Source organism: Anarrhichthys ocellatus, unplaced genomic scaffold (genome assembly GCF_004355925.1).
Source record: "Anarrhichthys ocellatus isolate YVR2014 unplaced genomic scaffold, GSC_Weel_1.0 scaffold58, whole genome shotgun sequence".
Classification (NCBI taxonomy): domain Eukaryota; kingdom Metazoa; phylum Chordata; class Actinopteri; order Perciformes; family Anarhichadidae; genus Anarrhichthys; species Anarrhichthys ocellatus.
Genome location: NW_022280088.1, coordinates 587,122 through 610,970, shown reverse-complemented (window position 1 = coordinate 610,970; position 23,849 = coordinate 587,122). Strand labels below are relative to the sequence as shown.

Here is a 23,849-nt window from a genome sequence, read left to right as displayed (position 1 = left end):
CCCCCCCCCCCCCCCCCCCCTTCGCCATTTGTCTTCCACCCCCCTCCACCCACCCTTCTCTGAACCTCCGTCTCTCTCTCTCTCTCGCTTGCTCCGTGAAAATGTCACATTCTCAGGAGACGGGGCTGTTCTAATTTGAAAGGAAGGCTGGAGCGGCATGGAGGAAAGATCGCTTTCCCTTGCACTCTCCCACCCTGTCTTCTTGCTATCGTTGCACTTCTCCCTTCCACAAATGTTTTGTTTATTTATGAAACTCCTATAATTCCCTGTATATTTCAGTCTGCTGGGTCTTTCTGTTGGGCTGTGCGCCACATCTCTATTACCAATCTTTGTCACGCTGCTTTTAATCGATCCCCAGGAACACTGCCTGATTTAAGAGACCTGAGCAGCTGATGCCAGAGCAAGGAATTGGTTCCAGGCAGTCTCTCTGTGTCTCTTTTCAGCCACTCTTCTCCTCGGTGTGTGAGTGTGTGTACGTCCCAAACTAACAAATATACAAACACATGCACACAGTGTCTTCATTAGCTCTAATCTAATGGTGTTGAAGAAGGCCGCATGCTGACAGATGTGCACTGCTCCCTAATCTGATCCCCTGTCTCCTCTGTTGTGACATCCTCTACATCTTATCCACACACACACACACACGCACACACACACATACATATATACAAAGACATAAGACTTCAGCTACAAATTAAGTTTGTAGGTGAATGCTTTGCATTGTAACTCAATATACACTCCCCGATGCACTTGGTCGAAATGCATTGTTAACATATGCTGGTATCTGTGAGAGTCAGCGTAGGTGTGTGTCCAAGTGTGTCCAAGTGTGCAGCGTATTAATTTAAACACCTCATTTGTATTCTGCTTCCTTACATCCATAGCAGAAAACAGAACAGTCGCGTAAATGACCAATTTTTGTGATCTGTCAGTTGAGACTCGGAGCCACAAATAACCCTACAGATGCTTTGGCATGATTTTAACCCTTGTGCTGTGACGGTGAATATTTTGTTACCTTCATATCTTTCTTGGAAAAGTTATGTTTTAATTGCGCAGTAATGCCATTGTGAGCAAAGAAACATTTCTAAAGCTTGTTTTGCAAATCCAGCAAACTTTAAAAAGGGGTAATGTGAACTTAGACAGTTCTGGCATCAAGGAAGTTGTTGTTCAGCCGCCAATTCACAAAACACTCTCTGTTATCAACCGCAACACTGATTATGAAACTTTCACAAGCAACAAATTGCTCACGGTGAAGGATCAGCCTTTACAATCAAGTTTCAGGTCCCTACAGAGAAGATTGCAAAGATGTGTAATGCAGTGCACTACATTTAATAAATACACTTTACAGATTACTGATTCCATTGAAGTGTAAGGTAATATTGTTTAAATATGGGAACAATGACACACATTTCCTCTTGCTATACATTCATAGTGTTGCACTCCAGTGTTTGTGTGAAAAGTGAAAAAAAAAAACAGTTTTGTAAAGAATAACAAAAAGAAGAGCAAAGAGAGAACTTCCACACATCTGGCCAATCACTGTGTGAAGTATGAATTGTCAGAAAGATGTCAGGGGAGGTGGGTTCTCAAAGCTTTTTAACCATCTCACGAGCATCTCTGTAGTAAGTATACTGGCTGCTTAAGGGCCTTTGTGATTTGAATAACATTTCATTTTGTCAACTCAGTGTATGTGTGTCCTATCCAGAGGTTCTCCAGACAACAGGGATAAAGTGCACATTATTGGCAAAATATTCATAGCACAATCATATCAGGATACCATAACCACAACAATGGTAATGCAATGGTTTCTTAACACCGGAGTCAACAAAAAAAGAAACACAAGGCAAATTGTGGTAGTTTACTGCCCTTAAACTAAAGACCGGGATGTTGTTCTCAGAAACCCTACTTTCAAGAATTGAGAGCAATGGTAGCACTGCTATTGATCATCATGGTGAGGCAGAACTGCTGGTACAAATTACGCCAAGCAATAATGAGGAGTGCACTTCTTGGACAGAGTCACTCGCACTGAGCATATGACAAAACCCTACCTCTGGCTCTGAGGGACAATGAAGTCCCCTCCTGCTGTTTTTCTGAGGGTAACGGCAGCAGATCCGGGAGAATGGAGGGATTTGAGCAATATGGAGCCAATCTGTCCAGTGGATGCTGAGCTCAAAGCTGGACATGGTTTTAAAATGGGCCATAAGAGATACTTTATCAGAGAGAAGGGGGGATTTCGATTAGCAGGAGGTGGGACTAGTAGCATGTGAGAGATCTTGACAATCCTAGTGATGAAGGTAAACACACAAATGGATTAGCGGTTAGCGATAGCCCTCATTTCTGTGCCTAATCCCACAGCTGCCTAACACTGCTAGTGTCAGAAGTAATGCCAGTTTGTTTCTGCATGCGTGAGAGCGACAGTGGGTGTGTGTGTTTCTGTGTTCTTGAATGTGTGTGTGTGTGGTAAGCACTAGAAGAGGTGCCAGCTAGATGTTGGGGTTCAAACAGATGGGAGACAGGCATCTGGACAGCTGGCATTCACTGCCTTTCACAAACCCTTTACACCAACCACCTCCCCACCATATCCCCATTCTGTCATTCTCGCCTTTGCACCATTTCTTCTCTTTTCTTTTCACAACCTTAAGCCTGGCTGGGAGATCTAAAAGAACAAAAGTAATTATAAATGTTTGTGAGGGAGATTTTATGCGCAAACGGATTTGAAGGCGTGATGAGAGGAACAATAAAAAAATGAAGGGGTTTCATTTTTCTGCAAAAGAAGGTCAAAGTTCTTGATTCATCTACATGAGTGCAGTGTTTGTGTGTGTATCTGTGCATGTAATGTGAACACCAGACCAGCACATTTAACTGGGTCAGGCATCTCTATTTGATGAGCAGGGAGAGTACTTTACCAGTTAATGCCAGTCTCTCTTTTGCTTACTCTTCCCCTCACTGCCAGTCTCACTTTCAGTCTCGCTTGTCAGATTTAAGTCAGGGTAGCTTTTTGTATTTGAGAATTTTACAAAATCATCTACTGCCTTGCATTTACAGATCCAAGGTACTTGTGGTTGCTTTGGCATCGCTTTATTTACACTAAATTCTACTTGGCAGACCCTCAAGGATTTTGAGTTTCAGTGATTGCTGTGACCACAAAACCTGCCTCATTTTGAGGAAGAAAATACGTGGCAAACTGCCACATTCTGATAGTTAATTTGACTAAAATCAAGAGCACTGACAAATTTCACTAAACAAAAAAAAGTTATTAAGATGCTTCATCACAAATGAGCCCTTTTGCTCTTTCTAGTGTAACGAAAATGTGTCCTTCCCTGCAGGGCTGACTGTGATCAGATTAATTTTACTAGTTCAGATCGGGGGGGGGGTGAAAGCAGATGTCAGGACGCATCGTGCTGGAAACAATATTCTGTTCCTTTCTGCCATCGAATATGTCATCTCATTTTCTCACTTTCCCACCTGCAACTTTGTCACTTGAAAACCCATTAAGACCACCTAAGATTCCCTCTCAAGGGTGCCAATTTTTGTCAAGTATTAAATAAATTACATAATATATATATATATTTGTATGCCTAATGTAACAAAAGACCAAAATCATCTCCTTTTCTCACATTTCTTTGTCTGCTTGCAGTCGTTTACATATCTTCTCCAGTGTTTGCCTTTTATTCATTACTTGGCAAAGTAATGGTCGGATATGGAATGAGCTCAGTTCCATTGAATCAATGGCATCATACTTAATTAGCCTAAATATTAACTCTAAGTAGGACTGCACAATAAATTACAGACTCTTATGCCAAAAACCTTCCTTGACGTCTGAATATTGCCCATTTTGTGAAATTCCTTTTTTTGTTTTGTTTTCTTTTCAATTTGATGCCAGATTTTATTGCCTGACCAAAGTGATCATGTCAACATGAAAAAACACTTTAGCCTTTACACTCTTCATTTCAAATGTCCCAAACTCAGTGCAATGCAATAATATGTAAAATAACAACCTCCTAGAAATTATTTGACTTGCAAAATAAAACAAATGAATGAAAGTGGAGCACCTGTCCCACTGTGTGTTTGGAAATGCAAGTTGTAATCTTATTTAGCAAATGATCCCTTTAATGGAGAACAAGAGACTGCAGCAACATAAAATGTGCAAAATACAGGGGATTTCCTTTGACATAACAATCCATCCAACAGAAAACCACACAAACATGAGGATAATTTGCAAATGCTACACAGAATGGTTCCGAGTATGAGGTAACTGTGCATATCACTGAGCGACTACCTTCCTTTAGATACATAAAGGCTGTATAATGAATGCTAAATATATTCAGTTCAAGTAAATGTAGCCTAACAGAGTGCGTGTCTTGGCTTCATGTACAGTATGTGTGTTCACATGTGGGTGTCCCCCTCAACTGAGATGACACCACTACAGAACACACTTTGTGGAGGGAAAGAGTGCCAACGAGTTGAGAGGGAGGCTTAGGGAGGAATACAAATAGGCTGGAGATGGTGATCAATGACTCGGGTAAAGGAGGGGGTGAGGAAGGTGAGTGGAGGAGGAGGAGGAAGGACGAGGTGATAAAGAGGGATCTGAAGATGAGAACCGGACACCTCCCTAACAACCACTCCGAGGCAGAGAAGAGGGGAAAACCTGCAGACATGAATTAAAAAAAACACAAGCACCGGCACGCGCAAATCATTGATGGGAGTTTTTGACTGGCATCATCCCTCATTTTGAGAAATGTCATCCGTGAGGTGCCTCACTGTGAATCATTTTAATAGAGGGAATACAGCTGTGTGTGTGAGTGTGCGTGCGCACCGATAGGAGGGGGTGTAGGTATTGTTTGTCACCAGATGAACTCGTGGGGTGAGACTAATGAAGAGTGCAGAGAGAAGGAGGGAGGCATTTTAATTGGCCTCTCTCTCTCTCTGTCTCTCTGTCTCACTCCAGGAGAGACAGGAGATTGAATGTTGGCTTTACAGAGGTAAGAGGGGATTTGTAACATTGGCACTGCAAACGCCTTGTCCTACTAATTGGTCAATAACACATCCTGTTACATACTTGTGTGTTAGACATAAGTTATTTTTGAAGCACCAGGAATGAGAGAGGATTTACATCTTCACATAATTTGTGTGCCATTCCTAATGATTCACCGCGATACGTTTGTGCTGTGGTGTCTTGTGACGGATGTTTGCTTATTGTAAAATCTATTTTTTTGCAGTGTTAGAATAGAAAGAATGGTATTAGATGTCATCACAGCAGAGGTATCTTGCTTAAATGTAGATTTGTGGAATAAACCTGTTTTTGTAATGTCATCATGGCCATCAGTCAGTTTGTTCTGACCCAAATTTAACCTAAGACCGATTTTACACAACCTCAACTTAACTTGGTGCAAGCGTCTTGCTTTCATGATTAAATAATTCCCCGGATTCCACATGCATTAATCATTTTTATTAAAATGAAGAACCCTCTTTTCAGCTGTCACCTTCACCCAACGCTAGATGTGCATTTGACACTTGCTCATCTATTACGAGTCATCCTTTCAACAGCTCTTCAATGGCACTCTGCTGGAGGGGAAAGAGTTCCATTGAAGGGTCAATCTGAAAACTATCCATGGATTTACTAATCAAACAACCCCTGCCTCACGACAAAGATAAAATACATTTAGACAACAGTGAGATAAATTAGTTGATGCACATAATTGTGGACCTACAAGATTTACACACTTGTCACTGTACATAAGCCTTGTTCAAACAGTAATCTGACAACTCTACCTGGGGGCTGCTACAAATCACTATATTCCTGCTCCCCTCCTCTGCTTCCCAATTTCCCCTCAGTATTTCAGAGAGTATTCTCTGAAATTAGCTGCTAGCTCTTCCCCGAGGTCCCATACTCCACCCTCCCCTCCCTCCCTCCAGTCTTTCTAGCTGTGATTGCAAAGAGAAGAGAAGGGAGAAATGTGGAAGGAGTGTGTGTGTTTCAAATGACATCACGTCTTCGTCTTTTTTTCTCTGCCCCTCTCTCTCTCTCCCTCCCTCTACCTCTCCCTCTCTATCTCCACCTCCCTCTCCCTTCTTCCTCCATCTCCCTGTCCTTCTGTTAAGGCACTGGTTCATCCTCATGTATATTTATGCTACAAAGCTGAAGAGTCAGGCAGACTTAAAATGAAAACTCCAACTAGAGAGCACTTGTGTGCTCATTTTGTGAATGCGTGTGTGCACTCTGTGTGTGTGTGTGTGTGTGTATATGTGTGTGTGTGTGTGTGTGTGTGTGTGTGTGTGTGTGTGTGTGTGAATATGCATTCCTTTATCCTTTTTGGATTCAAGAGTCTTTTTTATATTCAAAGGTGGAATTCCTCTCCACTTCACCACACACTGCCCCCCTGTTTTCTCAGCCTCCCCATTCCTCTCATCTTCTCCCCAAGTTTCAGCCACGGACAGGTGTCAACCATTGACGGGGAGTGACATTCTAATCTAAAGTAGTGATTCAGAAAACACTCGAACACGCACACACACACACACACACAGTTCCCTACCATGTATATTGGGCGGACAGGATTAGCTCATGCACATCAGCGCAGAGCAGCATAAATCTCACCCGTCTTAAAGTCCCACACGCACACAGACTCCAAACACATTAAAAAACCCACCAAACACAATTAGTTTCTCTTGAATGGCCCAGAGTGAGGACACAGTGGGAGAATACGACCACTGATTTCAAACAAAGTTATTTTTGTAGAACTGTTTTATCCACTTCTGTTTGTTTGCCCCAGTAAACCTGAAGTTTGTTTTGCCCCTATATTGAAATATATTATATTTTTAAATTCCTACAGAAATTACGGTATGAATGAATTTGAATGTATGCAAATTTAATTATTTGAGGAGGTCTGAGTATATGTATATGTCTATGCATTGTGTGTGTGTGTGTGTGTGTTTGCTCATGCAAGCGTGTGTGTTGAAACAATAGGTGTCTTGAGAGGCGGGCTGCATGGCTGACTCTCCTTTAGTTTCCCTAAGAGGAGGAACGTGGGAAAAGAGGAATAAGTGCCATTCATCTTTTCACAGGCTCATTCACTACCTCGCTTTCTCTCTTTCACTTCACGCCTTTGTTCCCTTAAATGGCCTCTTTACTTCTGGCTAAACCTCCATTTGAGATAAATAGCCTCTCGCTGTACCCCAACACACAACACGCACAGACATTAGACACACACACACAAACGTTTACCTAAATACCCTTTTGGCACACCTGTGCCCAAGCTAAAATCCTCAAAAATACACTCCAGGTAAAATGTTTTGCTGAGGTGTCTGCAGACTTACACAGCAATAAGTGAACATTCCATATTTTCACCACTGCACAGCCATCAATTACTGTTTTTAGAAGTTGATAGAAGCGGAATTGAAAATATAATCCAACATCACTGACCCCACAATAATTAATTCTCTATATTCCACTCTGTCTTGCTCCAATGCACGTTATCACACACCCATCACCCTCAATACCTTCACATCCTTGGCGTTCATACGTGTCCCTTCCTTTCCCACGAAAATGTCGTCTATATCCACCAGTATGTGCCGGTCCAGACCCAAAGTAAGCTTCCTGTCTGTGAGGTAGGAGATGGCATCCACCAGGATGAGTCTGTGGAGCCAGTAGCCTAGTCCCTGGCCAAATAGCACTCTCCTCACTCCATCATATAGTCCCATGTCCTGCACCACAGTGGCTTGTAGGCCTAAACTAAAGCCAGGCCCTGGATTATCGCCACTACCTGTCCCTGCACCCTCCTTGGCCCGTGCATGCAGCACAGCCTGGTAGGTGGAGTGATTGGAGGAGAAGGAGGTCCAGTCGTCCCCAGGTAAAGCCCCTCGATCTGTGCCGGGCTTGGTCAGGTGGAGGAGAGGTGAACTAGACACCACACAGCAGTCCCAAAGTGCCTGGTTGGTCCGAAGGACCACTGGGAGGCCTCTGAGTTTGAGGAGAGGTGGAGAGTTCTCTGTGGAGCGGTAGAAACCTATGATGCCCACTCTGTACTCAGTGCAGTATTGATGCAACAGCTGTCTGTTCCATGTGTCTGCATGTGCATACTTTAATAGATTTTCATAAATGATGAGTGAATATCGGCCACGACCTTTCTCTGTCAGCGGCGGAAGGTCGCCCTTTCCTGAGGCAATCTCCATTCGAAACTGGAAGTGTGCTGACTCCAATATAGCCACAATGTCCTGACCCAGCTGGGAGTACTGGGACTCCACAAGCACCAGCACAACTGGATCAGTGTGGATATGTGTGTGAGGTGGGTTAGGGGGGTACGGGTATGGAAGTTGATGGTAGGGGGAGAGCGGCTGGGAGCAGGCAGGTTCGGGGGATTGTCCAAGCTGCATGGAAGGGGAGGAGTTTGTAAACAGAAAGTAAGCAGAGAGGAGGAGGGAGAGGAGACAGCAGGAGGCCAGCAGGAGCAGGAGCCTACGCAAGTGGCGACGGAATCGCACGGCCACCGTCATCGCGAAGTGGGGAGGTGTTGTGCGTAGGAGGGGGAGATGTCTTTTTCAGTATGCTGGAGCCTAGAGAGCGCGTGCACGAGTTTGGGGGTTTGAGGAGCCCAAGAGATTGTCTGGGTGTTCGACAAAGGAGCAAAGCCACTCAGGGGTGTGTCATGTCACCATGGCAGGTGGAGAAGGGAGCTGTGCCGGATGCTGGGGAACAAAGGTCTTCATTGAGGAAATGCAGTCGAGGTACTCTCCTTCCAATCCTCACGGAGGAATCACATGCAGAGAAGGAGGGAGTGATGATTAATGCCTGCAGAAAACGGGGACAAGGAGAAAAGAAGAAAGAGTGAATTTGTTGGGCAAGGTTGAATAGTATGCATTAGTTCCATGTGAACGTGCTCGCGGGTGTGCGTGTACCTAGGTTGTGCAACTCTAGGGAATGTGAGGGCACAGCTGGTAACTACAGAGTTGATTGAACAACAACTTGTATCCTTAGGGCTTATACAACCTCTGGCGCGCACACACAAAGTGACATCACATTTCAAAGCATAAACATAAGACAAAAGTCAATCCTCACAAATAAACAACAGCTGGTTCTGTGTTAATGTGGTAGTGTGGGGAGGTGGAGGGGAGCTCAACTAATCAGTCCCATAAAGCTCGACGGAGAATTCCTATAATTGCGCGAAACTCTGTGCACTTCTGTCCTATTTCTGAACCTAATCATCTGAAATACCACAAAATTAGAGTTGGAATCCTTTCGCTAGGAGCACTAATCCGGGGGGAGCCCATGACAGTACAGAGGAAATGGAGAGCAAGAGAAAAGTGCACGAATAAGAGAGACCGATCAGAGAGGAACAAAATGCAATGAATTATAGAAAGAGACAAAAAAGACCAGGATTAGCATCTTAATGTATGTGCCCGGAGCCAGGGAGAAGAAAAGATCCCACAGCATCTCTTTCTCTCTCTTTTCGCTCTTCGCCTCACTCTCCCCCTCTCTCTATCTTGTCTACACCACCTCTTTCTCTCCTTCTGTCTGTTTGAATATCAATAGTCTTCCCTCACGTTCCCCACACTTCTCTCCTTGTTCCTTGCCTTTAGATAACAAATGCAAAGAGAAGGTCATAGAGGAGGGACAGCTATATTCCTTAAATATGACACCGAAAGACATAAGAACTTTTAGTATTTTCCTTTATAGCCAACACAGCGGAGAAAATAATCATTTTTTTGATAAATAAGTTGTTACTTCAATGGCTGCACTACTTCTCTTAAATAGTTTCTGTGGTGTTACGAGTTGTACAAGTGTGGAGGAAATTGTCTCCTGGAGTCTACCAAGAAAAAGAGCGTGCACTTACTCTTATTCTTAGGTTAATTCAAACAGGTGTTTTGATTTGTTAAATGAGGAAAAGCATAAAATTTGACTTACAGCTGAGCGTCTCAACTAGAAGTGAGTGCCCATTTAACTTGTTACTGGAGGTATGCATGTGTCTCACTATTAGGACCCACAGGAGGGCGCTGGAATTGGATTAACACATGTGAGTTTGCGTGGAAGTTTTCATCTTGGCATTTTAATAACTAAATGGTATTCTCAATCATGCAAAATTAATAAAAGCTAAATATAGGCCTACTAGTTGTGTTGGTGCTTTTTGTTAAATGACTCATGGGAAAAAAAAAAGTTTGGGACCATTTTAAAATTACAAATTGTAAACCAAATGTATTCAACTTCAAAATGAATAGTGTCTTTTTTGTATTTCAGTGAGAGGTCAGGTCATAATAATAAAAATTACTGTTATTTATAACTGCAATCATTTTTGAAAGCCATGGGAAAATCATCCAACGATAATTAAATTAGATTAATAACAGTGAATGAAGGGTCGTGGTGTTACGTATCGTGTACACTAAAAAACAGGACCAACACACAATCATGGTAATCAATCCAGTCTAATATGCTATTTGTGCGGTTAAATCTGTAACGAAAAAGAAAGCAACCCGTAGCATAAATACCACTGGCTATTGTCAGGCTGAAAGATGAACTCAAACTAACGGCAGATAATTCCAGAGACTTTACATCCCGCTTTCTGCCGGAGAAGTTTATGTTAAGAAGGAGCACCGACTCGCCCACTTACCTCTGGCCGAGGCTGAGGCGCTGCCGTGCGGAGAAGAAGCGTGAAGGGAGAGCGGCGAGTGTGGTGCTGCTTCGGGTGGATCCGGGGCTCCGGTCTCGGTGGCGAACCACTCCCGTGTGTTTTGGATGCTTAAGCGATATGCCATCTCTCCCCCTCTCTCTTTCTCTCTCTCACTCACTACCCTCCGCTAGAGCAGCAGATGCGGACAGCCGGAATGATCGGCTCTCCTCCCCCCTGTCATCATTCTTCTCTTTCTCTCGTCTCCCCCGCTGTCTTCTCCTCTCTCTCCCGCTCTCCTCACTTCACCCTTAATCTCCGCTCTTTCAGGTGGAGATCAGCCAGCGAGTGTAGACGGAGGAGCACCGATATCAGCCAGCCCGTCAACGACTGAATGCCGTGCGTAAATGCTCCGGTTTAAGAGCGCCTACACAAGTAGAGGCAAAGGCCATCGAGGGAGAGAGAGAGAGACAGAGGAGGGCGTGTGTGTGTGTGTGTGTGTGTGTGTTGAGGGGGGGACTCGGTTTTGATTGACACAAACAGCCGTTTTCTCGGGCATCACCGATCACTGGCCCCGGTAAAAGCTCACGGCCCGTTAGTTGTTTGTCAGATGAGGGATGTCACGCGCGGATACTCACCGGTGCAAGTTAATGGCGCGCCTGGCTGATTCTCTCTTCGCTTCTTGCACAAGTTGTAGTACTCAAGGATAAAAGGAAGTGGAACACTTAGACTACACCGGTCGTAAAAAAATGAATTTTCACATAATCTGGAATGGTAACAAGCATGGGAAAGAATACAGGAATATATTTCTGATCTTGTGCATGTTCACCCGCTCGTGAATCAGCCCCATTAAGCCTACTTCTGCAGAATGTCAATCAACCAAGCACAGCATGTCAATCACACCGTGTTTTTAACTTGATTAGGTGTTCCCTTCTCCCTTTGCACTAGTCCATCAATCTCTCTAACCTATTTGCGCTGACACGCACTTACTTACACTCATCTCAGTGGTGCTGGTGGGCCCCTCATTCACATTGTAATGGCCTTACAATAGAGTTGATTTCGTGTGTGTGTGCATATGGTGTGTGTTTGAGAGTGAGAACACTAGTCCGAAGCGTGAAGAAAGTGTATGAACCCGAAGCAAGACAGACACACAGCTGTGCTGTCACCTCTTAGACGGTGATGTTGGGGCACACACACACACACACACACACACACACATACACAGACAGTGCACATAATGAACACAGAGCGTTGAGAAACCCATTTTCATACTTGTATCATGTTCCTTTTAGTCACCCTCAGTTTGAAAAAGAGTACCATCTCACTGGAAACCCTATTTGTAGCTCTCAGTTAGTGTAATGAAGCAGTGGTGTTGAGAAACAGTGCTTGAATGAAACATAACAGCCAGAATATCATCCCCTACAGAATGGAAACCAGAGATAATGAAGGTTTGGATTGGAGTGCGATTGTGTTTGTATGTAAATTAGTGTCAGTGGGTGAAGTGTAATTAGAGAGGCTGTTCACCCATTTCCTCCACATTGAAAGCGAAGAACCAATTCTGCAATGGTGCTAGTTGGAGACAATAAGCCAGAAATGAAAACTATACAGCTGTGCATATACATTGTAGGCTACAAGGTGTAGGTGTTTGTATTGAACCTAAAAATAATTACGGAGACATTCACTGTTGCCAACAAAAGAGCTGCTGAGAAAGCGAAGGAAGACAATGCAAACAAACACATAATAAGCATATGGTCACTCTAATGGAAAGCTTTACTCTGACCCACAGGCCAAGGTGCAAGTTTACAAAGCACAAACATTGGCAAGCAAGGACAGAGACACAGGCAAGCCTGTGCTTTACACAACAAAACACGCAATGATGCAGCCGCTCACACACATGTGTGAGCACACACAACAAAGGACTAGAGATGTGAAAAATGTCGGAGCTGCCATGTTCAACTAGCACTCTGACAGTTAAACAGAGGAGAGCAAGAGACAAATGGGAGAGAGCATAAGAGAGACAGAGCGGGAGAATGCTTGTTGTCTTCATCACAGGCTTTTGTTAAGTGAGAGATAAGAGAGGAGGAGCGACTGATTCCCCCTCTTCTCTCTCCCTGCTGAGAGCTAAATGGTGGCTCTGTTAGTCCCGTTCGAGGCCTGAAGAGAGCAAATTGAGCTTGGGTGTAAAAACAGGGAAAGACATTATCATCATGATACATCACATCATCCCAGGAGTCAGGCATCCAGACAGGGCAACAGTCACGCTTTACCCCCCTAATTAAAAACAAAACAAAGCATAGGACAGATTGTTGCATGCTCGCACTGAACACATACTAGACCCTGAGCCCTTGCACTAGTAATGATACTCTTCTCTCCTGGCGGTTTCCACAAAGAGCCGGATCTATTGCTCAAACTAGCAGCTCTCTGAGATGCATCAGCTCTTTGCCTCCCACAGTGTAAACAACAACAAGCTCAAGCTTTGCTTAGGTGTGCTGGCTGCTTGATGCTGTTGCTATTTTAATGATTCCTGCTACCTCTACTCTCTCTGTGTGTAATCGAACCACCTACCTGCTCCTGACCCCCCATGCCTGGAAATGTTGACAGATATATATTCTCTTAAGAGCTTGGAGGCTAAGTGAAAGCTCCCCCCCCCTCCTCCTACACCTCATCCCCAAGCATATTAGATGAAATATCATTTGGCCAATCAATACAGCGCTTCCAGATTGATAAGGCAAAGATAGACATGTACGACAGCACACACATGTACATGTGCACACACTCCCACACACTCATACGCACAGAAAAAAAGAGTCCAGTGTATAGAATAACCAGACCCAAATCAATCTATTACTGGAATGTTGCCAAAAGCAGGATTACCATAGCAAAATACACCACCAAACTATACTCTGCTAAGAATAATATCAAATCAATTATTTATTTAGCAGTTCCAGATAAACTTCTAATTTCAATCTCATCCATCCGTTAGTATAATATGATATGCATATATGTAAGAATAATAGGAGCAACAACTATTATAAGAATGAGAAAACTATAAGAAACAAATCATTTTATTTTCTATGGTTACACTTTTTTGCATTTTCTTTTCAGTTAGTTTGAAAAGTTATTAATGCTTTCTCTTTGTGTTCATTGTGTCGTTGTATGTGTTTTTTTCTGTGTGTATGTATGTAGAACTCCAATACAAACAATTTTAATATAATTTTAGTTTCACTGAAATCTTCACTGTCATAGACATTATGCTTGTGTGCAATGATGAAAGCAAAGTAAGAAATGAAAAATCAATGTGTCTTGATTTTTAGTTGTGGTAATGCAATGAAATGAACATTATTTAGGTTAGAAAGCAAAACAGTAAGTGGTCAGGACAAAACAACCAAACATTTACGTGAGTAGGATCGTAGTAGAGTGTTTTGGTACAGGTGTACATTTCTGTGTTGTCTCATTGAAAGACAGGATGCGGTAGGCCAATAAGAACATTGCTTTTTGATCTATTCAGGAACAATATTGCCTCCACACAAACAGAAACACATGAATGCGCACACATACCCACAAAAATCATGCCTAACGCCCACACATCTTTGTAAACAACCCAACTCTCCCACACTTTTATAAGCCACAAACACTAGCAGGCTTGCTGTTAGAGTGACAGCGAGCACCTCCATTTCATCACAACACTTTTCAACACTTCATCCCCGAGTGATGCTTCTGACAAATGTATGCAAGAGTGTTTGCAAATGAGTCTGCACGTGTTAACAAATAAGTGCTCACAGTATCATATGGTTGTATGAGGATTCAAAAAATAGGATATATAAATGAGTGAAGAGAGAAAGGACGGGGGAGGATGCCAGAAAGCACAACAGTGATCAGATCGCACAGCACTCAAGGGAGGGAGAGGTAAAGTGACCTATCTCTGTCTCTCTCTGACCTTGTTCACTCTCGCCAAAAACCTGACTTACAACCCCAAACTAAATATGATACCTTCTCTCTCTGTCTCCCCCTCTCTCCCCCCCCCCTCTCTCTGGTAATAAATCGCACTGTAATTACCAGGCAGGATCGATAACAGTCACATCACTCCTCTCCTCTGCTCATCTCCCTCATCTGCAACTGACACTAAAGTGTTCATCCCTCGCTGTGTGCCACCGTTATAGATCCGCGAGTGATAGATCGCATCCTGTTTCGTCTGTACAGACACAACAACACATGCAAAACACAGGTACACACTTAAAGGCCGCACACACAGGGGGACGAGCCCATGCAAACACACTCACAGACAGACATGGACACTCACAAGCGAAAGTATGAGAGCTAGACGCCGCAGGGGGTAGGCAATAGGTCTCAGTTGCTATTGGAGACGTCTCTTCAGCAGAACAACCAACAAAGAGTTACTGCTCTCTCCCAGAATAGCTCACTCGGCCCCCCTGTCTAATGAAATGGACGACAAGGATGAGCATCACATGGGCAGTCACGCAGTGTGAACTAGGTGAGTTTGTCTTTGACAGAGAGACACGGTGCATATATGTGTGTGTGCGCGTGTGTGCAGAATTGTACGTGTGCATGAGTGTGGTTTTAATGCATAATCATATGAGTGTAATGATATTTAATAGGAAATAAAAAAATATCGTGGAGAGCAAGAGCAACTTTCACACCTTAAAATTGCTGACTTGTAATTTTCTTTCGCACCCACACCTCCAGGCAAACTTGATGGTGGTGTGAGTGTGTGTGAGAGAGAAAGGGAGAGTATGTGTCCATCAGCATAACATATCAGCACGAGGGAGAATCAAGATGGTCTGACATAAACATTCATTTATCTGCAGCTTTCATTGAAAATGTGTAACATAACAATATGAGCAGAAGATGTTTTGCAAGTTAGCGTTGCGATCCTCCACCCATGTTATATGCACCAACATAATTATTCGTGTTATGACCAAAAGCCGCTCATAACTTTAAGGGGAAAATAATTCTGATAACCGACTAAACAAAGACCCTGTATTACCAGAGCAGCTCCTTAATTGGAGACGGACTGGATGTTTGAGTCTTTTTCAGTTAAGATTTCCGTTTTGCCAATGCAAAGTGCAATCAAATTGTTGGCCCCCCAGTGTTTAATTTCATAAGAAAGAAATAAACTAAATTTCAATGTTTGACTTTTTAAGAAAACATTTTCCTAAATAAAAAAATATGGTATATCTTCCAATCTTGTGCATATAAATAATATATAAATATGTGCAAGTAGATAGTAGCTCTATACATGTACAATACAATAACAAACTGTTGTGAAGTGACGACACACAAACACCACCGCTTTTTGTTGCTAATGCTATATTTACTTAAGTACTTGAATCCAGCACTGTATGCGTGGGTTGTACTGACTGTTAGTCTGGCTGGGTGGCAAATGTGGTGAGAGAGTTAGCTGAGGTGGGCAGTGTTCAGACAAGTGATGGTCCAGGGACAAAACTGTGTCTGAATCGCAATCTGCAAACAAAGATGAGGTAGCAGAGTGGGTTGGGTCTGTAGAAATGTTTATGGCCTCCAGAATGTTGTAAATGTCCTTGATGTCTGAAGGCTGTGATCTCATGATACTCTTTACAATTTATATCTCGTATTTCATCTGTAACAGACGAAATATATGCACCCAGTCGAAGCAACATAATAAAAAGGCAATTTCCACTATAAACTGCAGTATCCTAGAAATGATGTTCATATTGGATGCTTCCGCAACACATGATTTCCCATCATTGCCAATGCAGAGAAAAGAGCTGGATTTGTGCAAAGAGTAGTAAATACGGGTTTGGAGGTCAAGGTGGAGAGTGGGCACGTATCATTCATTGACTGCTATGGATGGGAGCATTTACCTTATATTTACCTGAGGTAACCTCAGACTGGACTTAGTTTCTTCATTTTCAATGTAAGAGCAATGTTACAGGTCATCCTCATCATTATCACCAACATTAACATTACTTAACACAGCAATAACACAACACTTTCTTAAGTCACACTTTTGCTTGCTTCAGGAAACAGAGAGCTGCATACTTTGCTCTTAATTTTTGGTTTATTCTCTGGCCACTTCTCTTTGGTTCCAATTTCTTGAAATGGTTTGTTGCAGCTGTGCATACATCTGGAAGTCCATCAAAAAAAAAAATAGTGTGTAAGTAGTTTTGGACCTTGTAATTTAAAATGCAATTAATTCATAGTTTTTACAATCTATGGACTCTAAAAAACAGATTTCCACGATACTTGTTAATCTGTTAATATATTAATTTTGTATGGTCGGTTATAAAACACACAAGTTTAAAAATGAACTGGAGGGAGACTGTAGTCTGCTAGTGAGCTGATGAGATAGTTGTGACTTGTCAGGTTGCTCCTGTCCTGTATGGTTGCAGCAATGAAGTCCAATTAAAACTGAGCCAGCGCACTGAAAGCGATACATTTCTCACCACACTTGTGGTTTCACGCATCAAAATCAAGCATAAATAAGCCCAGTGGGTTCACACTTCACTAGCTGAGATATGCTCCAAGTCTTGCAATGGCTGATTCCACAAAACCTTCCATAACAACTCGGTCATCATTGCTGAAGACCGCAAAGGCGACAACGTGCGGAGAGTTACAGATTCAAGCTTTCAACAGAAATTCTTTCTGGACTAACAAAATGGAGAAATCCACCATAGCAGACACAGAATTACCAGCTCCTTCACCAACAGCAGCCTCAACGGACCAGAGTTCAAGACATTTTATCTCTGATTAAAGAGCCGCTCCACCAATTTTACATATTTGAACCAATTTACTCGACATGGGGAGTAATATTCAGCCTGTGAAAAACAGCTGTGTAATGTCCTCTGTGGCATATCTCAGTTTTGAAATTGGAGAGTACAAATGAATTTCCAAAACGGTGTTGCAAAATCTTTGTAGGAGCTTGAAGGATGTTGGAGTTTCAAGGATCTGTTTTTTCTTCTCCTTGAACTCGTCTTTGATTTTACTGCTAACGCCTCATATTAACTTGAGATAAACTTCAGTGTATTTTTACACAGCACAAGAACTGTGGATTTTGTCCCTTATCACTTCTATTTTGAGTGAGCTATGAGGGATATTTAAATGACTTTAGGATGAAATATTACAGTGAACAAAACTTGTTTCAATGTTTAAATGGGCGCCAGGATTATTGTTTTAAGAATTGTAAACCTATCCTTTAAATTGCTGGAGTATTTCTTTCAGAGTTGTCACTTCTATCATAGACCTTTTGTACCAGCCTGATCTCTTAAAAATTGCATTCCCCTCCAATAAAACTGCATTCTCAATTATGCTTTGAAAGAAACGCGTTTGCTCCCGCATCACATTTGTTTTTTACGTATCACAAATGCGTTTCTAATATTTTTCCACGGAATTTCACATACAGAGGAGTGGATTGGTGGGAAGAAACACTGGACTTTCACCCTGTTCACTGCTGTTTGTGTTCTGTGTGAAACCAAAAAAATCAATGTTCACATATTTGGAATTATGTCAGCAACTTAAATAACATATTAACAAACTTATTTTAAGCCATGATGTTTTACTAACATGTTTTGGTGATTGAAATATGTATTTTTCTTTGTGTATTTGTTTGTGTTTTTAATACTCACATGGGCAAGATATGAGAGATGAAGGGCAGGCGAAGAAGAGTTGAAAAAAATGAAATGAGTGAAAAATGGAGGTGAGATAGATAGATCCTCTGTCTTGTTGAAAATGAAGGTGTACATCTGGACACGCGTGCACATACAGACACATGCGCGCACGCATGCACGCACGCCCACACGCACACGCACACACACACCTAGGATGAGACCTGCAGAGAGTGTATGATTAACTGTTCTGTCAGAACTGAGAACTCTCTGGGGCGGGAAGGGCAGAGGAGGGGGAGGAACAGAATAGTGGATAGGATGAATTGTAAAGGGATGGAGAAGCATTAGGAGGGAGGTGGAGGTCTCTGGGGTCTCTGAAAGGAGGTCTCGTGGGTTTGGGGAGCAAAGCTAGAGCCAACTGTTGCTCTTGCGTCACTTGTGTGTGATGTCTTTCAGAGTGCACGTGCAAGAGAGAGTATTTGTGAGTGTCCTACTCCCATGATACTTTTGCAGAACCTTCCTTGCAGACAATCTTTGTTGTAATCTATATGCAGAGCAGAATGGGCACTGCAGTATGGAATGCAGTTGCTGATTAAGTATATGATTGTGTGTGTCCTTATGCGTGTGTGGCCCTTATCACAATTCTGCAGTGCAATGCACTCAGAATGGTCAACTGAATCTCCCGCTTTCTCAATAAATCAGAATGGCAAACGTGTAGCTGCGGACACACACACACACACACACACACACACACACACACACACACACACACACACACAGCGTGACTCCTCTATTTTCTCCAATTCGTCACAGGGCTTGTTCTAATACCATGGATAGGTCTGCGTTCAGGGTCCCCATGCTGGGCGGCATTTCTCAACATTTCTCACCGACTGTGGGGGATAAGCCGACAAAGAAAGTGAGAGGTTGACAGAGAAACTGGTTGAAAACATACTTAGCAAATACAAATGTCCACATTTGTAGTTGATGCAGCTTCTTGTTATCAAAGTCTATCATGTGTCTATACATGTGGAGTGGTGGGGAAGTCCTTTAAGGTGCAGAACCAAGCTTTAAAGCTCTATAACGGGAGAAGGGAAACTAATCTCTGGAAACCTGCAACCACCAGAGAGTGTGGAGATTATACCAACCCCCAAACACATCCACACTCACAAACGAAACAAAAAAAACAGAGCTTTGTGATTAATTTAAATAAACTTGAAAATACCATCCTCTTCAGTTTTTAACTGAGACAATATAAGACTTTAGTTAAAGCTAAAATGAGACAAATAGCATTTCCCCGCTTGTTCAATTTTAACTCTCTCTTTCTTGCTGCCCATCATAAGCTTTTCCTCTATCTTCCTTGTTCCTCTCTGCTGAAGTGTCGTCTTGCTCGCAACCACAGACTTCTAAAACACTTCACCCCACTTTAGATCCAGAATAGCACAGTTCTACATGGTTCTTCTAGTTTCTGAATGTTGCTTATGAAAGGGTATTGTTTGCCCACTTCAGCCGATATGGCCTCGGAGCTGTAAATCACCAGTTACTACTTAGCTTACTAACACTCCATTCAGGAGCTGGACACAATAGATCCACAACACATTCATTCACCCACTCTCCCACTACCGCCCTCCTCCTATTCAACTTTACTCTCCTCCCGCGCTCTCCCTCTTTCTCTCTCCTCCCTCCTGCTACGCTAAGCTGTTTTCTCTCCTTCCCCTTCTTTCTTCTGTATTCCTCCCTCCCCCCCTATCAATTCTGCCATTCTAGTTCCTGATGCGGTTTTGTCTGTTGTAGGGGCCAACAGTTTCCCATGCACCTGCCAGGTCTTAGATATGTCAGAATGCACACACACACACACACACACACACACACACACACACCTTTAATTTATTCTCTTAAAGTTCAAAGAATTTGCTTGTTTAATGAATTAATTTCAGCCAGTAGATTCCATCTGTTACTAGCGTGACTGTGAGCCTTTGTTGTCTTTGCGGAAAGGCAGAGACACAGAGAGAGAGATCAAAACTGCACCACAGAGGAGCATCACTTCTGATTGGTCTTGACATTTCAACAATCTTTTCTTATTGTCTGTGGCACTTCAAGAGAATGCAGTTTCACTCCTTATCTGTTGGGTGTTAAAAAAGTGAGAACCACACACAAACACGCATGCAAAGAACACCAGCATTGACTGTCAGACGCAATCGCCTCAAAGTATGCGCTACATCCATGCAGCAGGTAAGAGCAAGGAGGGGAGAGAGAGGAACAAAATAGAAAGAGAAAGAGAGAGAGAGATGCCAAGCAGTGATTTATGACCTGAAAAGGCAGATTAACTCCACTGGCTGCCTAACTGGCCCTGAAACAAGCTGAATTACACTCCAGACCAGAAGGAGAGGAGAGGTAGAGAAATGGAGGAAGAATGAAAATGAAAGGTCACTAGTATGGCAGGACTGAGAGAGAGTGTAGACGACAAGATGGAGGAGCAGATTGGTATGGAGCAACTCAAAAATGAAAAGGTCAGAGGCAAAGAGGAAAAGATAGATTGAAGACTGCAGGGGGACATACAGATTGAGAGATGTGAGTATTGTCCAAAAGGAGACACTGGAAGGTGTGGATTTTGTATTGGGCCCTCAAGTTTGTGTGATCTGATGAACCCTATCAAGCCATGTGAATCATATCAGATTCCATTTCCTTTGCATGCTGTGAAAAAGCATGGGTTAGGGTCAACCCTATTTCACCTGCTTCGTGGCATGAGGTTAAAGGCCAACATACGATGTGTGAGCAATTCACACAAATCATTTAAAGCTAAAACCTCCCTGATCCCCCCCCAGTGAGCTGCTATAAGGCTGTTCAGAGGACAGAGGAAAGAAAACAGATTTCAGATCTCAGTAAAGAGACTAGTTTTGGTGCTTAATCTAACTCATATTAGGGTCTGAGGCTAAGCTTTAGCTCTGGGGAGTTCAATAATGTCACTTTGGTCTAAAGGGGTCCAGTCTTGTATCATTCTAAACTGTGGTCTTATTGTCCGGTCACACCAGCATTTTAAATGGCAAAAACAAGTAATTCCAATGGAATTACCACAATTTGAGGATTTGCTTATAAAGGCCAACATGAAGAAAGCCATCATGTGCTGTTTCACAATTCACTTTCATTCAACCTCCTGCGTCGTAGAATAAACTGCTCCACACAGCAGAGGAATGGTTTGCAGAAAGTTATGAGACTTAATAAAAGAGGTTCATGTTTGATGTTGCAATCCGTGTTTTAAAGAGACTCTGTGAACTCATTGTCCCACATTTAACTAAGCTAACAAGCTTGCTAACTGACAGTGAGCAAGCAGTTAGAAAACTTGTTAGGTCTGACCGATTTCCCCCTGGTCATTGAATCTCTATCATGTGAAATGACTAAAGATCCTGAGCTCTCTTTCACTTGTAAAAAAGTGGCTCAGGGAATGACAAGGAGAGAGTTTACACAAGGTTATACTTAAAACTGGCAATTAATTAAACTATATTTAACACAGAACCAACAAAGTCAATAAATGATAGTAGCACGTGAAGGTGCAAAACCAAAAGAAGGTGGTGCAGGGTAGATGTGAGCTTTAGGAAGAGGGGGAGGCAGTGAGCACATGGACCAGCTTTTATAGCCTGAAAGGCCCAGGTGAGCTCAATCAAGCAAACGACCATGTCAGTCAACTTGCCTGCAAAGGTTGGCCAGGACTGCCTCCAAGATAGTGGGAGGGGCGTCACACACTGATTTATCAAACTGTTTAGCGTGACCACATCTGCTCAGTAATCTGCGTTGCTAAATACACAAGTGTATGTCTGCAGCTCTTGGGTTGTTATGGCACAGGTCTGTCAGCAGAGACAACCACAGGCAATCATGTTAAAGATTAAGAAGAGTACAAACTTAAGCTCAGACAGCAAGTAATCCGGTGATACACGGGGAATTCAATTAGACAGAAGGAAAGACATATGAGAGCAGCTTCTTAGCCCCTGAGAAAGAACCTGAGGAGATTTCCGTAGTCCTGCTACACTCTCAGCATTGACACTGGATGTTAGCTGTTTGACGCCACTGCTGATAAAAACACTACTGGTAAATTCCAATAGCAGATCTAGTGGAGGGCAAGGGGGTTCAGTCCCCCTGTGATATTGAGCCTAGACCCCCACTTGGCCCTAACTGTTGCAGATATTTTCATAAGACAGAACAAAAATTGAATATATGTAGAAACAAAAAAAATCATGTTGTATAATTGGACCCTTTTAGATGAGGGACACACTGAATTTTGTGTGAAGTACTTGCAAAGTCAATCCTTGACAACAAGTGAGCCACGTTGTCAAAACTTACTCAACTATACAAACGTGTAGTATGTTAAAAAAATAATTCTACAATATATCATGACAATATAGTTTGTAGTTACTATTATGTTAACCATTAGGCCAGATTTGTTTTTCAAAATTTGGGATGTAAACAGCCTACAAAGAATGCGACACTACAATAATCTGTAACTACTGTGTTGGTTAGTGCACACTGCTATAAGGTTGGGCAATATTGTGATTCCCATGCTGACGATATTGGTTTAAGAAAAACAACAATATTTGCAATTGTCATAAAGTATACATACTGTATATATGTATATACATTCATAAAAATTACATCATATAACCACAACAACACAAAATCAGACACATAGCATCAACTTTTTACAAGTTACAATGCGGTGAAGCGATAATCTCATCATATCGTTAAAGCCTTCTTCTATATCACTTTACATGATGTGACGAAAGCAATGAAAAGGAAGTCACAAAAGGACATAATGTCCATTTTAAGGAAAATGAAGATGGAGGTCAGGGGTTTCATTTATAATACATCAAATGAGGCCACGCAAAAGTTGTGATCTATAAAAACAAACATGAGAAAAGAATGTTCACACCTGTACGGACACTTTGACCCATACATACGCACTATGAAGATGGGGGAAATTGGCAAAGCAGATGGTGAGGTGGTGAATGATACCTCTGACACATTTAATTTCCCTTCATATCACACATTACTTATAGATCTACATTATCATAATAATTCAACCCAGTAATGTTATTTGTACTTTTGCTTTTTTATAATCTTCTAATAGGCCTCTGTGCATATATCACCAAGTATAATTTTAGTTTTCACATAGTTTTTGTTTAAAATCATTGCAGTGAACATAACTATTTATTGTGGTTAATTTGAAAGGGACAGATACCGTATACATAGACAAACTGCTATCTGATGCACATAAGTATCAGACTGTATCTCCAGAGCGCACTGGAGACACTGGAACGAGTGTTCTGGGACCAACTCACCCACAAGCACCTCGATTTCTGCATCAGAAAAATGCCTATTCTTGGTCTTCCTCTTGCCAAGTTGCTGTGATTCACCTTCAAGAACAATTGGTCAGCAGGCAAATTTTTATGCAAACATTCACAAGGTTCTTTCATTGACCGTTTATGGCTGAACGTGTGCGTGTGGAGAGCCGGATAAGAGGCTGAACCACGCGCGGATAATTACAAGTTGATTTGGGATTAATAATGGAAAATTGCGCAGTGTTAGATGTATGCAAGGTTTTATAAATCAGAATATTTTCTGGTGTATCTACATTTCCTAATTTTTATGTACGCAAACATTTAGTTTAGAT

General features: G+C 42.4%; 1 protein-coding gene across 2 annotated transcripts in view; it reads right to left on the bottom strand.

Moving 5' to 3' along the window:
* The window catches only part of ndst3 (N-deacetylase/N-sulfotransferase (heparan glucosaminyl) 3), a 41,710-nt gene extending 30,598 nt beyond the window's left edge, over positions 1 to 11,112 (bottom strand). Inside the window, exons 1-2 of one of the 2 annotated variants that reach the window (XM_031871389.1) lie at positions 10,593 to 11,112; positions 7,492 to 8,779 (exon numbers count right to left, since the gene is read on the bottom strand). In XM_031871389.1, the coding sequence (XP_031727249.1) occupies positions 7,492 to 8,484 (993 nt within the window). In that variant the 5' untranslated portion in view covers positions 8,485 to 8,779; positions 10,593 to 11,112. The remainder of the gene's footprint in view (positions 1 to 7,491; positions 8,780 to 10,592) is intronic. The other variant, XM_031871390.1, reaches the window with a different exon arrangement.
* Positions 11,113 to 23,849: the final 12,737 nt, after the last annotated feature.